Consider the following 15,925-nt stretch of genomic DNA (forward strand, 5'->3'; position numbering starts at 1 on the left):
GAAGATAGGAATATAGATTTTAATCATTGTGCTGCTGCTGTTAACCAGAGTGCAATTAATCCATCCTTTGTGGATTTTGATGCCACAGTGTAAATAAGGTTTCACACAGAAACACTCTGGGGCTGTCAGTGACAAAGGGGAGGGGTGCCTCTGGTGCCTCTGGTGGGGAGGGGTGACCGAAGGAGAAATGAAGTGAGGAGAAGAGTGGGGAGCAGACCCTGGGCTGGGAGTCTGCTCCAGTCCCATCATTACATTCCCATCAGGACCCCGAGAGGCATGGGTCCTTCCTGGCCAGGGCTTCTGACCTGGACCAGTGCACGTGAACCCGCCTTCCCTCCCAAGTCAGCCGCCTCCAGCTTCAGGGCCAATTCTTGCTGAGTAGATGAGGTCCAGGGCAGGCCCACAGTTGGTCACCAAAGGGGGAAGGGATGTAGACCAATGGAGAGAAGAGGGGTTGGGACCCCTGCAACCCTTCTCCATCTTCCATCCCAAGAGACCTTCAGACTAGCGCAGATCCAGGGAAAGGACAGCTACAAGTAGCTATCCTCTGGGTCAGAACTGCCCTGCCTACCCCCTATCCTGGAGATGGGAGAGGTAAACCCACAGGAAGGGAGGTAGCATATACTCCTGCTACCTACCTTTCTCTGCTTGAGCAGTAAGTGAGGACTCTCCCCAGAGGTCACCTGAGCTCCAACAGGGGAAGGGGGATGGCAGAGTCATCGAGACTTCTTACAGTTTTCTCGGATTGGTAGGGTTTGGAGGTGGAGAGGTCATTTAGAGCCCTAGGGCCTAACCCCACTGGCTGCTGACAGGAGCTGGCATCCGGGGAAGCAGCCCAAACTACTTTGATGAGATCATTCCTCTTGTCCAGAGTGGGGTGATCCGGTCCAGGACACGGTGGCTGGGCCCAGAGCCAGCTAGGAGTCAGAGACACACAGGGCTTCCACCGCATCGCTCAGACCCTGGTTGACACCCCCCACGGCCAGGAGGCAGTTCTTGACAACGATGCTGGAACAGGCACAGCGGGGCGTGGGCATGGCGGGGAGGACCTCCCACTTGTTTTTCCCCGGGTGGAACGCCTCTGCCGTCTCCAGGACAGTGGGTTGGTTCCCTGAAAGTGCCAAGGGAACCGGACCTTACAAAGGAGTCCAGTCACCTATCTGCCCCGGGGAAGTCCCCCCATCTGGCTCCCCGCCTCTGGAAGTACAAGCAGAAGCCAATCAACCTCAACTTCCTTGGCTACAGAATTGCTCCTTCCCCACCCTTTTGTCAAACAGCTGCTTTGTTCTTCCTGCCTTCTCTGTCTTTTCATCTCAAGAGTAACTTTCTTTCCCCACCGCCTGCTTTTACCAGAAGTTTCTAGACACTACTGCCTCTCTTCTGCCCTTTACTAAGAAAGCTGCTCACATGGTCTAGCTTACATCAAGCTGCTTTCCTGTGTGGGTAAATAGGGTGTCTGTCCACACTGAGTAAACTCTGGGTTCCTGGAAGCTCCACTGCCCATCTGTCTCTCCCCTGTTGATGTTGGGGTCCCGCCTTCAAAATACCCTAATCTCTGGGAGGTCTTATACAGCAAATCCTGAATTCATTAGAATAACTGATTTGATCAGACTGCTTTTCTACTCTGTGAGAGAGCTGGAAAGAGGACCAAGGCCAATCCCTGCCACACTTTCACCTCCAGTCATTCCTGGATAGGGCCCCAGGGACCTGTGCTCGGCAAGCCTGTGTCACATGGTTATCAGTATGCCCCTTATGCTCTCTGGGCCTCAGTTTCTCCTGTGTAAGAGGACAGATAGACAGCAACTGAGGCCCGTCCATGGAGACATGACATCTAGGCTGGGAGGAGGGGAGTGCTTTGAAATTCTTTGGAGTAAAGCAGTAGGCAGGCGGTGTGCAAGGAGCCAGCACCCTCTCCTGCTCATGCAGAGTGCCTAGAATCCAAGCACCAGAACCACAGTGCCAGCCCGGAAGATCTATCCTTACCAAGTCCTCCAGCCACTATGACCCGTCCACTCAGAGAGCCGGCCACAAAGTCTGCCCGCCGCTTCTTAAGGAAGAACGAGCGCTCCATCTTCAGCCATCCCCCTACAGGCCATGCATGATGGCAGGAGATACACAGAGAGAATCAGATGCTGACCACCTGCCCCTCCAAATACACATGAGTCCCAAACTGCTCTCACCCAAGGCAGCATCTCCACTCCATCTACCCTGTGTGCTCAGTGCACATACAATGTCTCCTGCTGTTTGAAATGACACTCTACCCTCTCCCATGCTTGCTGCAATCCAAGGAACCATAATCTCTTATGACAAATCACCTTGTTCTACCTCTGTTCTCACGGGCTTTAAGCTGGAAAGGAGGCTGACTAGAGGCAGAGAGCATCAGAGTCAGGATCCTTCTGTTTTTCCACGAGTAAAAAACAGGAAAAAGCCCTTCCTCACCTGACTCTGGCTGGATGTTGTAAGAATGGACAATAGGTGGAAAAGGCTTTGATAAAAACAACCAGCCAACCAATCAAAGGGAACCCTGTACAGATGAAAGAATTTGATCCCAAGAGTAGCCTTGAATGGAGAAGGGTGTTCAGACTCTGAAAGGCTCACCCAGCTGGGTAAGTGAGCCTCGGTGGATGGATGGGATGGGGGTAAGGTGGGGGATTCAGCCAGAAGGGAGGTGCGCAGCCGGGGACTGGTGCCCAGCTTACCCTGTTCCATGTCGAACACGTCCATTGTCCGGAGGAACTTGGGCTGCTGGTAGAGCCGACCCTGCCGCAGGCCACCCAGGCTGTACAAGCGGTCATCTAGGGTCACAAAGCTGGAGAAGGCCCGCTTGCAGGGAATGTTGGGGAACTTGGTCCAGGAGCGAGTCTCGATGTCAAAGACCTCGAAGGCGTTGACCGCGTACTTGGACTGTCGTCCCCCTGGAGGCCAGAGTAGGGCGAAGGTTGGGCAGAAGAGTAAGTCCCTGAGGACTGGGGCTGGGTTTCCCCTTCTGACTGTTATCAGATCATATAGGAAGCTCCCTGAGGGGTGGGGCAGCATGATTAACCCCCAGTGCCCAGGAGATGCTCAGCACACAGGCACTGCTTCCAACCGGAACTGACCCGGGGGAGGGAAGAAGGGCCAGACGTGGGCCAGACAACCTGTCCTTACCCAGCACATAGATCTTGGAACCTCGCAAGAATGAGGTGGCAGCATATCTCGGGGTGGGCATGGGTGCTAGAGACACCCACATGTCCTTGAGCATGTCATAGTGTTGGAGGTGGTTGTGTGGACGGAGGTCCAGGCCCATCCCGCCTGCCGCGTACACTCGGTAATCTAAGGAGAAAGGCCATACAACAGACACTATGAGACAGGCCCATTGTACTCAGCTCCTACCATGGCCAGGCTCTGTTAACCCCTGGAACACAAGCACTGAAGCCCGGCCAGGTCCCAACCACCGCTCTGCCTGAGAATGGGTTGGTGGCACCATTAAAAGTTCCTGCCACAGTCAAGCCTGGGTCTTCTTGAAGCCATGTCAGGCCTACATGCCTTAGCCTCCCTTGGTGTCTGGCCCTTGGTTAAACCCAAAATACTTGCACAGAGGTAGACCGCAGTGGAGTCTGGGCCTGGACAACACTTTGCAGGTCTTATCCCCTCCATTCTCCTCCTTCCTGGGCAGCCAGAGGGATGCCAAAGAGGAGGGGTATTCCTCTGATACCCTCCAATAGTGGCCTCTTCCCCAGGCACTCCCAGATCAGAACTCTCTAGACCTAGCAGGAGCCTTTGGAAATGAGGTCAGCCCTGCTGTTATTGGCCTTGTGGGACGCTGGCCTGCTGCCGTCTCTTTCTTTGTCCGGATAGGAGAAGGCTATCCTCCTTCATGCACAGGAAAGCTCTGGGCTCCAGGAGGCACCCTGCACTGAATGGGCTAGGGGTGAATGAGGGAGAGGCTTTGGAGGAGAGAAAACTGGCCCCTATAAGAAGCCCTGCCCAGAGAAGTGAGTTCCCCCCCACTCTCTACTGCTCTTGGCTGCAGGTGACACAGCGCAGCAGAGAGGATAGGCAACGCCTCCATGTTTCCCTGGGCCTCACCCCAGTACCTCACGCAGCCTGTTAAGGACACAGCCCTACCCCCAGGGCCCTCTTTTTACCCAGGGACTCACCCCTACCCGGGATTCTGTCTCCTAGTAGCCAGTCCTCCCCGCTTCTGGCTCTATGAGACTTTCATTCTTCAAGGGGATTGCAGGGATGAGTACTACTTCTTTCTACTTTCCAATCTTACTAAAGAGAGGGAAAAAAATCCCAACCCTAGCCTGTGGCTGGGAGATGGGGCCTGCTAATGAGAAATTTACCTTACACAAACTCCGCCTCTTCTATTCCTGTTTTCACCCGGACACCTCCAGCTGGGAACCCTCACATCCAGACCACATTACCATTCCTGAACCCAATTCTTACTCATCCTTTCAGAGTCACCTGGGTGTCCCTGAACTGCAAGGCTGGGCTGAGAGCGGCGGCTCAGGACCTCCTGTGGCACCTGCATCACCCTACTTGCCACACGTTACTGAAATAACCTTTGTATGTTTCTTCTTTCAATAGATTGTTAGGTTCTTGAGATTTGTTAATCTGTGGCCCCAGCATCTGCTAGAAAGCATGGCACACAGGCATGTAAATTCTTAGTAAACTAACTATTGAACCCATTCAATGCCATAGTTAAGAGCACAGACTCGACCATCACCTGCTAGCTGCGTAACCTTGGGCAAGTTACTTAACCTCTCTGGGCCTCACATTGCTTCTCTCTAAAATGAGGATAATAATAGCACTTACCTCATCAGACAGGTTGTGAGGGTCAAAGGGGTTAATACCTATAAGGCACCTATGGTAAGGACTCAATAAATGTTGATTCTTAATCATTCAGCCCCACTTATTGAGATCTGCAGATAAAGGACTACCCTTTCCCTCTCTATTTCCCCATGGGCCCCCGTGCCTTCCATCTTTCTTACTGGGAATTCAGGAGGCCCCATTGGCTACTCTGCCCTCAGGGATTTTGAGTTAAGAGTTTCTCTCTCTGACCTTCATTGGTAAGACCCGGGCTCCTAAAGGCAGGGATCAGATCTTCTGCCTCTTTCCTTCCTCCCTGGGACCTAGAACTGTGCCAGGGACAGAGCAGGTGCTCAAGAAATACTGGTTTCTGATCTACAGTAGACCTGACAGGCAGCTGAAATGGTTTTGCAAGAGAAGAAGGGAAGGTTGCATCCCACTAAGCCTGTCTGATCTGAACTTGGGGTCTCCTAACTCCTGCTGGGCCATTTTCCATAAAACCCTGTGTGTTTTAGCAAAAGAGCTTTCAGAGCCCCCTCTGTGCTCTGGGCTGTACCAGGCCTGAAAAGAAAGAAATGATGGGCTTGGAAAAAGCAAAATGAGAATCAAAGCTATGTGATCAGCACATGCATGCCCTGAGAACCTAGTGAACCTGGGCAAGATGCCACAGAAGCACGACCCTCAGGAACATTCTGGTGTCCACTCATCAGTGTCTCTGAGATTAGGAGGCAGATGGTGGGGAGAAGGTCCTGGAATCAGGTCCCAAAGCCCTCCCAGTGGGGCCTGGTGATGGTACGAGGATGGCATGAACATCCCCAGGGCCCCAAATATTTGTCTGGAGGTGGTGGCGCTTGCAAGGAAGATTTCAGGGGATTTGGTGCTGTGGGTGGAAGGCCCAATCATTCTGCTGAATGAAGGGATGTACAGGGACATTGCACTAACCCCCTTTGGCTCTCCCCTCTGGCCCGGCCTGCCCAGCTTGCTGGGAGGAACCTGGTGGGGTGGAGTGGAGCTCTGGCATCATATGGATTTACTAGACGCTTCACTTGCTGAGTCTCAATTTTCCCATCTGTAAAATAAGGCCAGCGGGTCTCTAGTTTTAGTGTCCATTGTAAAGATCAACTGGGGATCAGGAGTGTGATAGTGGCCTCCAACTCAGTGTTGGCTTCCATCCCTTTCCCCGTGGCCCCCCACTCCCTTCTCTCTGTCCGCCCTCAGCCCTGGCCCCACTCGCCTTTGGCCGTGACAGAAATGCCCATGGCGGCCTCGCGCAGCATGCTCCTCTTCTTCCACTTGCCCTCATCGATGTTGTACATCTCCACGACCTTCAGAGGCAGCTGACTGGTGCCCACACCCCCGATCACCATGATCCGCTTCCCCAGGGCGGTGACAGCCACCCCGGCCCGGGCTGTGGGCAGGGGGCGCAGGTCGGTCCACTGGTCGGCCTCGGGGGAGTAGACCTCAAAGCAGTCCACGGGGACGCCGTTGTCGTCACATCCCCCGATGGCATAGACCTGCCCCCCGGCTTCCAGCAGGGAGCAGTAGACCCGGCGGCTGGGCAGTGGCGCCAGGCGCTTCCACTGGAAGTCCTTGACGTTGGGCACCTCCATGGCAGCCCCGGGGGCCCCGCCCGCCGCGCCCCCGCGGAGCGCCGGGGGAGGTGCGAGCCAGGGGTCCGCCGGCTACTCCGCGCCCCCTCTCGCCGCCTCCATCTCGCTCCTTTTCGCCGGCTCCCGCCCGACCCCCGGCAAGGGCCCCGACGCCGGCCAGCGCTTCACTGTCCCTCAAGACTCAGCGGTCCGGCGGCGTCCGAGCCTGGCCCTGCGGGAGGAATGGGGCGAATCAAGGGCAGCCGGGCCCGGCGCCCGGGCCTCCTGGCGTGGGCGGGCGAGCGGGCTCCCAACCCCCCGCCAACTTTCAAGGGAAGACGCGGCGGCGAGGGCGCCACCCCGCGGCGGCATCAAACCCGCACCGCTTTGTCCCCCGCCGCTCCCAGCCAGCTGGTCGGAAACCCGTGGAACGCGTGGAACGCGTCCGGGGCTGGGGGCGTTCCGGGGTTCAGGGTGCCAAGCTGCCTCCCGGCGAAGCAAGGAGTTAACACCTTTCGGCGCCGCCGCCTGCCTCCCCCAGCTCTTCCTCCCCGCCAACTCCCGTCCCTGCCCCCGCGCCACTTACACAGCCAGGCCAGAGGAGTGCGGCGGCGAGGCGCAAGCAGCGCATTACCCGAGAGCGACGCGGGGAGCAGGGGAGAGGGCGCTCTGTCCTTCCCCGGTCCGCACACCGCTGTCACACGCAGAAGAGGATACTAAATGAGCAGCAGGAAGGAGAAGCGGAGCCGCCGCCGGAGGGTGGGGTGCGGGGAGGCCGGCGAGCCTGCTCCACGCACATCCCCACCATCAGCCGCCACACCTGTGCAGGAACCGCGTGCGCCCGCGGCGAAGCGAGCTCTGACCTCTTTACAGAAGCCCTGGCGGCGCCCGGCCTGCGGGGGAGGGAAAGGGCCCGGCGGGAGACGCTCACCTTGCCTACTGTTCAGGGAAAGCGGGGCACTAGAGCCAAGTACCCAGATGACGGGGACTAGACTCCCTCCAGTGTGGGGGTGGGCGGTTTGTGAGTGTTTGTTTTGGATGAGGAGGCAGAGAGTCCAATTACCCAGTTTATCTACAGTACACAGACCCAGTTCGTGACAGCCTGGCTCAATAGTCGGCTTTGCTTTGGGGGAGGTATTATCAAATGGTTTAACCTAATAGAAGCAAGTTATGTGGGTGTGACGCACGCAGACCTGACACGGGTGCATCCGAACAATGTACACACCGACCTGCGTACAGATGCATAATTTACACATCACGTCACCCTCCACCCGGAAATGGTCATATCCACGGAGAAACTGACAGAAAGTGCACAGTTATGTGGACACACAGCCAGAGACAAAAGTGGAAACGCAAACACGTGAGTGGTCCCTCCAACATCACACCTTAGGAAGGGAAAACCTGGTTATCAAATCTTGGCCCTCAGCACCAACCCACAGGTCTTGCCAAATAATTCTTTCAAGCCATTCTGTAATGGCCTTATCAGGACAGTAGTCCCCAGTAAAAAAATTGCCCATGACACCAGTGAGCCACCTGGTGTGATGAACTGCAGGCTTGTGGGGTCCTCCCACATGGTTCCCTTGAATAGAGCCAAGTGTTGAAATGCTCAGGCTTGGGAGTCTGACAGACCTGGGTTTGAATTCTGGCTCTGAAATTATTTAACTACTCCGAGGCTCAGTTTCCTTATTTCATTTAGATTAAACTTTGTATTTTGAGATAAATCGTGGATTCACATGCAGTTGTAAGAAATAACACCTTTTACCCAATTTCTCTCAATGGTAACATCTTGCAAAACATATAGTACAATAATATCATAGCCAGGATATGGAAATTGATCAGTCAAGATTTAGAATATTTCCATCACCACAAGAACCCTTCACGTTGCCTTTTTTTTTTTTAATTGAAGTATAGTTGATTTACAACACTGTGTTAGTTTCAGGTGTACATTTTGCCTTTTTATACCCATACCTTCTTCCCTCTCACCCCTCTCTCTCCAACCCCTGGCAACCACTAATCTGTTCCCCATTTCCATAATTTTGTCATTTCAAGAATGTTATATAAACAGAAACTTACAGTATGTAACCTTTGGGTATTGGCTTTTTTTGCTCCCAGCATTATTCTGTGGAGATTCATCCAAGTTGTTGCATGTATCACTAGTTCATTCCTTTTTATTTCTGAGTAGCATTCCATGGTATAGATATATCCTTGTAGATTTTTGGGAAGATTAAATGAGATGATATTTTTGGGACTTCCCTGATGGTGCAGCGGTTAAGAATCTGCCTGCCAATGCAGGGGACACGGGTTCAAGTCCTGGTCCGGGAAGATCCCACATGCCGCAGAGCAACTAAGCCCGTGCGCCACAACTACTGAGCCTGCACTCTAGAACCTGCGAGCCACAACTACTGAAGCCTGTGCACCTAGAGCCCGTGCTCGGCAGCAAGAGAAGCCACCGCAGTGAGAAGCCCATGCACCCCCGCTCACCGCAACTAGAGAAAGCCCGCGCGCAGCAACGAAGACCCAGCGCAGCCAAAAATAAAATAAATAAAAATAAATAAATCTATTAAAAAAAAAAAAAGAATCTGCCTGCCAATGCAAGGGACACTGGTTCGAGCCCTGGTCCAGGAAGATCCCACATGCTGTGGAGCAACTAAACCCGTGCGCCACAACTACTGAGCCTGCTCTCTAGAGCCCGTGAGCCACAACTGCGGGAGCCCGCACGCCTAGAGCCCGAGCACCACAACGAAGAGTAGCCCCCGCTCGTCGCAACTAGAGGAAGCCCACGCACAGCAATGGAGACCCAACACAGCCAAAAATAAATAAATAAATAAATTTATTTTCTTAAAAAATGAGATGATATTTGTAAAGTGTTCAGTTCAGCTTCTGACACACAGCAAGGGGCTGGTAAATCACTATGAATACCATTACTACTACAACTACTGTCAACAAAACCAAGAAAAAGAAAAACTGAGAACAAGCGCAAACATTTTGCCCCTCACTTAGAAATGACTTCCTGTGAGAAACAGAGGTCACAGTACCTCTTAACAGCTCATAGGCCCATCTTAACATCTTGAGTTCTTGGCTTAGAAATTCCACTGCTTTTTAGTTCGAATTCTCTGTACTTACATAGTAAGTACCTCTAAGAACCTTCACAGAGGACAGTTGTGTTGGGGCTCAGAGCAGGCCACCCCAAGGTATACCACAATGGCATATTGATTATTTTAAGTTAAAGTTACTTGAGAAACAGCCGGTGGGAAAAAACATTTGATATTAAAAAAACACTCTGTACCCCTTCTTTCCCCCAAAAGTGGGAAATAAATCTCCCATGTGAAAGTATCCTCCTCATACCAGGAGAGAGAAAGCATCCTTACTTATCAGCAGAGTTAGGGAATTCAAGGCTAAGAAAACTGTATAAACAGATTTTGTTACTTCATTAGTCTGTACCCCAAGCGCAAGCCCCTTTGGTACGTCTTCACAAATAATTGTTTGTCTAAAAATGATATATAAACAGCCTGCTTTGGCACTTCGGGGGTCCCATTTCTATGGGACCTCTGTGCATGTGAATTAAATTGGGTTTTTTTCCCCTCCTGATAATCTTGTCAATTTAATTATTAGACCAGCCAAAAGAACTCAAGAGGAGTAAGGGGGGAAATTTCCCCCTCCCCGAAATTTGTGTTCTGTTTATTCAATAAGAACACAAATTCCAAAAAATGTGGTCTGAATTAATGAAGTTTCACAGGAAACATCAAACATTTCTCTTCTTCCTGGAGATCACAATCTGCCCAGAGGAATAGGGAACAAACCCTCAACCATCAATTTAAACTGTCTTCACAAAATCACGACAGGGTGATCAAGAGGACTGAAAGCCATACGCGTTCCTCAGAGGGGCTTGTTGAGGGTCCACCTTCAGCCTCTCTTGCCCATGGAGCCTTTTCCCAAAGCAGTGAGGCAAGGCTTCTTGTGCCTCCACCCACCCCAGCTGGGACAGCTCAGTGAGCAGGTATATAAAGTTCATACTACTTTATGTTTGCATAACTCAAGCTAAACTAAGCCCTCGCACACCCACTTTCTCGTAATCTTAAAAACCCTAGGAAAGGTTGTCAGGCAGGTACTAGCACCCCTTTTTTACAGATGAGGACTCTGAGACTTACTGAAATGAAGTAACTGACTTATGACCATGTGAGCCGTTCAGGGTGGGTCTAGTTTGTGAATTCCAAATCCAGTGCTCTTTCACTTTATCATAATTAAATCACAAATGAAAGAATTGTGCATTATTAAGGACATCAAACTTCACTACTCTCACGTGGCTTTCTGTCCAATTACAGTGAAGGAAGGAGCCCAGACCTCAAAGGTTTCAGTGACTGTCCTCTCCCCATTGCCATACTGTCTGTGCCAGGCAGCATAGCTGGGAAAGGACTAGAATCCAGCCCCAGAATACGCCCCATTCTAACTCAATGTTCATGTCCTGCAAGCAACACCCTCTGTGAGGACTGTGGGACTCAGACCCTTGGAAAAGTACTAAGAACAGGATGCCTTCCAGGCCATGGCCTAATTCCTTGTTTTGGAAGTCCTGGCTTTTCTCCATCTCCCCCACTCCTTCCCCCATAGCTCTTCCTCCCAGCCAGGTGACATCCTTTAGTCCTTACACTGAATGCACGTTGAGGAAGCTTGTAACCTAGCAACCGCCACTTAAGATTCCCTGAGTCACCTGCGGTTTCCATGCCTGGGCTGAGTGCACCAAGCTGGGGACTTGTGGAGTGCCAAGCAGAGGTGGGGAGTCCAGTGACCCCCTTTAATTCTTCACCAGCTCATTCCAGTGGGTAACCACTTTCCCTGTCAGGAAGTTCTTCCTCATGTCAGCCTAAATCATTCTGCTTTAAGACCTTGTGTTGCATCGGGTCTGGGTTTCTCTTCTCTCTTAGAAAGCGTTTGAGTTTTTGCCTTGGTTACAAGGTGGTACTGGGAAGGTAGGAAAGTGGGGAGAGGAAAGTTCATGAAAGCCTCTAAAGATGAAGCCTTTGGTACTTTGGAGTCTTAATTATTGTGATAACGCATCAGTCAAATTGGTTGAAGGGGTGCTCAGCCCCAGAAATACTTAGTAAGTATTTTTTTTTTAAAGTCTCAATTTGGGTTTATTAAGGCTTAATTTATATACATGAAAATGCACAGTCTGACTCAGCATCGATTGAGTTTATTAGCTATTCAGGGGCCGGCCTTCACTGAACTCTGTGGTAGGTTTTGGGGAAGCTGAGGGTGTGGTGAGGTGACAGTCTCTTCCCAGTAAACTAGGCAGATTCCCAGTGTGGCAGACTATGGATGGAGTATCTGTGTGTAGGGCCTCAAGGGACTGGTGGGATTCCAAGTATAGAGCACACTGGGGTGGGGGTGGGGAAAGAGGGGTTGTTTAGCTATTAAATTCTACAGTAGCTCCTTTCTCCCTCCTCAGAAATACAGTTTACCCTCCTGTCAGTGGATACCATGGAACTCCCTCTGTGGGTACCACACTGCGGGAGGGGTGCACCCGGAGCCCCCTGAGGCTGGGTCACCTCCCCTGTGTAGTTCTCTCTCTGCAGTGCCCCACAGTCGCAGGGCAGTGGGAAGGTGTGTGGACTCTGGAATCAGACAGACGCCTGAATCCTGGCTCAGCCGCCCCCTGGCTGTATGACCATTAATAAATCACTTACATCCTGAATCTCAGTTCCTCATCTGTGAAAAAGGGAAGAAGAAAATCTACTTTCTAGCATTATGGGGGGAATGAGATGCCCGGCATGGCTCCTGGGCAGGCATAGGTCCTCTATAAAGAGTAGAGCTTTCCTCCCTTTGTGACGGCAGGTTTCCATACCTCTGACTTTCTGTACACTCCAGGCAGTGTGTCGAATAGCACGTGCCAATCTCACGTGGTAGGCACCTTACCAGGGCCCACACCCTCCTGTATCCAACCATTTCTGGGCCTATGTCTTGGACAGGATATTTCCTCCTAGCTAACTGGAATTCCTTCCACTGCAGCCTAAACAGCATAGTGATCTGGAGAACAGCTGGTGCCCCTCCTTTAGATAATCACATTCTTATTCCTCACCAGAAGCTTGGGCTTCTGGTATTCAGGGACTGGGGAGGGAAGGTGACTCATCCAATTAGGACTGAGGCTGCCAGCAGACCAAGGCAAGGGTAGATTCCTCCCCCAACATGGAAAAGCCTCATTAGAGCCCCCCTGCCCAGTCCTGACATCAGCCCAGAGGAAGGATTTAGGGCTCCAGTGGACTTGATTGGAGCTGGTGCAACACAGGTGCCAGCAGTCACAACCATAATCTGCATCTGTCCATATGGCACTGCCACCCTTAGGGTGTCAGTCTGAGGTCCCACAGGACGGCCTCAGACAACAGGGCTTCCCCTCCTGACCATGCAGCCTTGATTAGAGAGTTGAGTTAGCCACACTCCTTCCAGTACCCACCTTGCTCCTTCCTCCTACTCCAGAGTATAGCATAGAGCACATAGCACATAGCATAGTACATAGTACATGGCACAGAGCACACAGCATAGAGCCTGGAGCCTAGAGGGACTTAATGGGTATCAGTTTTAAATGCATCTGTCCACCTGTGAGCAACTTCTGCCTATTTAGGTAAAATTGGGACATTTTACCTAAGTGTAAAATGGATCACAGGTAAGGGATTGGCAGGGCGGGGAGGGGGGGCGGTCATCTTGATTTTCAGACTCACAAAATGCACGATTTAGAAGAAAGAATTGGGAAGTGCATACTCTTCTATTTAATGCATAAGATGACAATGACAGCAGGAAGAGAAACCTTCTCTGAAAGACCTTGGCAACTTCCCTGTGTTTATTGAGGAAATTGTAAGAGGAAATGGGGCTTATAATAAAGCCTGAGGATCTGGGTTATAAAAAAGGAAGAATTTCCTGCCCAGGAGCATCAGAAAATTAAAACACCAGCAGGAGGTGAGGTGAGAGACCATGGTGTCACCTCCCCTGGGAGGTACTGGAAACAGGAAAGACACAGGACTGTGAGTCAGGAAACCTTTGTTCCAGCCCATTGTCTTGTCATAACCGGGCTGTGCACCTCTGGGCGAGTCATATCCATTCTGGTGTCTGTAAAATTAGAAAGAAGAGGAAGAAGATGGCAGCCTGAGGTCTCTCCCAGCTGGAGTGTTCTTCCACAGAGGGCGTGCAGGGTGGCAAGCCCTAGAGAAAGAATCGTTTAACCATAGTGACAAAGCAGCAGTTTCCAGAATGGACATCCTCACATTCTTCCGAGCGGTGCAAACACACAGAGGTCTGGCCTCACCGGCTGTCGTAGGCACTGCCCACTACCCAAGGTTCTGTCACCGGAAGGAACTTTACTGGGGGCCTTCCCCTGGCACTGTTGTTGCCACCACCTGCATTTTCCCCCAGCTCAGCCGGGGACACAGGGACCTGTGATAGAGCCTGTGATAGCTGCAGCTATGGCTAATGGGCTGCCTTCTTGAAGACCCTGGGCACCCACCTGGAAGCCTAATCATGCTTCCTGCTGGGCCCTGACATTTCCGGGGTGCCTGTTGCCCTCCCACAAGCTGCAAGAACAGGAGGCAGAGGACTCAGGGCTCAAGTCATCCCGGTTCTGGCCCTTCCTCTAAAAGCAAAAATGGGCCCGTTTGTCCCAGGTCACCAGGCCAGGGCCTGGCTGGGGACTGGGGGTGCTTATCGTCTACCGCTTCTAATGTAGAGGATAGCAGAGCCTTCACGGGGGTCCGGGTGGCTCTGCAGAGGAGCAAGAGGCTGTAGGCTAGGGAAGGCAGCAGCAGGGCTCTCAAACACAGCTCTTTAAATGCCCATTAGTAAGTTAATACCGCCATCTCCAGAGCCAGCATCACCCTCCATTCTTCTTAATTAAAAAGAGCTCCATGTCCTGGCAGAGCTGAGAGAGGGCTCTGAATGATTTACACACCAGCCTCGCTGCTCCAGCTGGGAAATCGGCAAGGAAGATTGATTGGCAGATGAGCCAGCCTGCCTGTCATGGATGGTGCCTGCGTGTGTGCACTTAGGGGGCAAGGTCGGGGGGCTGGCTCTCCTGCTGACAGGCTCTGAGTGAGCAGGGCGGTGGACACACAGCCCGGTCCACAGAGCTCTGAGGCCCAGGAATAAGGCCTGCCTCAAACAGAAGCCTCACCTGCTCACCTCCTGCATGGGCCCCCACTTCCCAGCAAAGCTGTCTCATCCGGAGGACAAAAGCTCAGGCTGCAAGGCTGCTGTCTCATCTTCGTCCTGGCGCACTCCCTGGAGAGTCCCCTTGTTTCCAGGTGGGTATTGCTCACCTGGTAAATCACACTTACTAGTTTTCTATTGATCATCACTGCTTACATTAGGAGGAGGGCTTCTCATGGCCTGACTCTCCTTCCCTGCCTCCCTGTTAGCACCAGATTTTGGCTGAACCTGACGTGCAGTGGGATCCAAGGCTCCAGGCCCTTTTACGGGGCTGGGAGGAGGAGGAGGGGGACCCGCAAGTTGGACTGGTGTGAGATGACACTCAGTCTGGGGCCTCTAGAGAGCCAGGAACTGAGAGCAGTTACCCTCAGAGGTCCCAGCCCTCTTTGCCTCTCTCCTCCTGCCAGGCCTCAGGCAGCTTCTAACAGAGCAGCCTCATTCTCCAGCCCGTGGCTCTGCTCACCTCCACCTCCGGGAGCCCACGATCCTCCATGGGTGCCAGAGAAGCATGTCTGGCTCACCCTCCAGCTGGAAAGAGGTGCCTGTCCACCCTGGTTGGGACATTTATAGAGGTACAGGGTGGTTTTCCCTCTGGCACTGTCTCTCCTCTCCTCTTCCCCTTGTCCTCTGGTGCATCACATCTCACACACACACACACACACACACACACACAGACACAGACACAGACACAGACACACACACGCCCTCCTCCCCAGGGGTTCTGGAGAAGGGACCAGGCAGAGGCACATTAAAGAGGAAGGGGTGGGGACTGCGGAGCTGGCATCATCCATTCCCCTGATTTAACCCTTCCTCCCATGGGAGACCGGCAGTCTGCCTCAGCAGCAAAGTTGCCATCTGGTGTAGTGACCTGTGTTCTCTCTGTGCTAGAGACAGAGAGAAGGGGGAGAGGCATGACAGGCTGGCTGCAAGTAGGCTTTGTGTGTGTTTAAGAATAGATGTAAGAGAGCCCAGGAAAGGGGAGAAACAGGCGGAGCCTTGGGTGAATCAGAGGGCCGGCCTGTCCTCAGCAGGTGTGCCCCTGGGAGGTCTGAGGAGCCCAAGGAGCTTGCACTGCTTTCCCAGTTGAGGATACAGCCCTTGAGCACCCATCCCTAGCCTGTCACCAGGAGATGGCTGCCTGCTCAGCGCCCACGAGCCCTCAGTCCTTCCTGGACATCACTAGGCAAGAAGTAGAATGACACCTCTATTCATGCCTTGACCCAATGGCTGGCTCCCCAGCAGAGACCATCACCAGGGATCCTGTGCATCCTTTAGTCCTTGGAAGTCCTGGCCCAAAGGGCTATTTCCTTCCTTGGGTGACATCCCTCCCCTGTGGTCCCAGCCTCAGGAGTTAT

At 52.6% G+C, this 15,925-nt stretch overlaps 1 protein-coding gene across 4 annotated transcripts; it reads right to left on the reverse strand.

Annotated features, from left to right (window-relative positions):
* On the reverse strand, window positions 1–7,324 carry KLHDC8A (kelch domain containing 8A). Of its 4 annotated transcripts, XM_036864475.1 has the most exons (6): window positions 6,970–7,324; window positions 6,029–6,615; window positions 3,148–3,312; window positions 2,700–2,915; window positions 1,984–2,085; window positions 1–1,111 (listed from the first exon to the last, which is right to left on the reverse strand). In XM_036864475.1, the coding sequence occupies exons 2-6, from the start codon at window positions 6,402–6,404 to the stop codon at window positions 918–920; spliced, it is 1,053 nt and encodes a 350-aa protein (XP_036720370.1). In that variant the 5' UTR covers window positions 6,405–6,615; window positions 6,970–7,324; the 3' UTR covers window positions 1–917. The 4 variants fall into 4 exon arrangements, with proteins under 4 accessions (XP_036720370.1, XP_036722810.1, XP_036721969.1 ...); XM_036866915.1 differs by lacking the exon at window positions 3,148–3,312; XM_036866074.1 differs by lacking the exon at window positions 1,984–2,085.
* Window positions 7,325–15,925: the final 8,601 nt, after the last annotated feature.

The sequence above is a fragment of the Balaenoptera musculus genome, chromosome 1 (assembly GCF_009873245.2).
Source record: "Balaenoptera musculus isolate JJ_BM4_2016_0621 chromosome 1, mBalMus1.pri.v3, whole genome shotgun sequence".
Lineage (NCBI taxonomy): Eukaryota > Metazoa > Chordata > Mammalia > Artiodactyla > Balaenopteridae > Balaenoptera > Balaenoptera musculus.

Coding starts and splice junctions, on each gene's coding strand:
- KLHDC8A (XM_036864475.1), bottom strand. CDS start 6,404: ATGGAGGTGCCCAACGTCAAGGACTTCCAGTGGAAGCGCCTGGCGCCA. Junction 2,086..2,699: donor CGTGTTCGACATGGAACAGG/GTAAGCTGGGCA, acceptor CATGGCCTGTAG/GGGGATGGCTGAAGATGGAG. Junction 1,112..1,983: donor CATAGTGGCTGGAGGACTTG/GTAAGGATAGAT, acceptor TGGCACTTTCAG/GGAACCAACCCACTGTCCTG.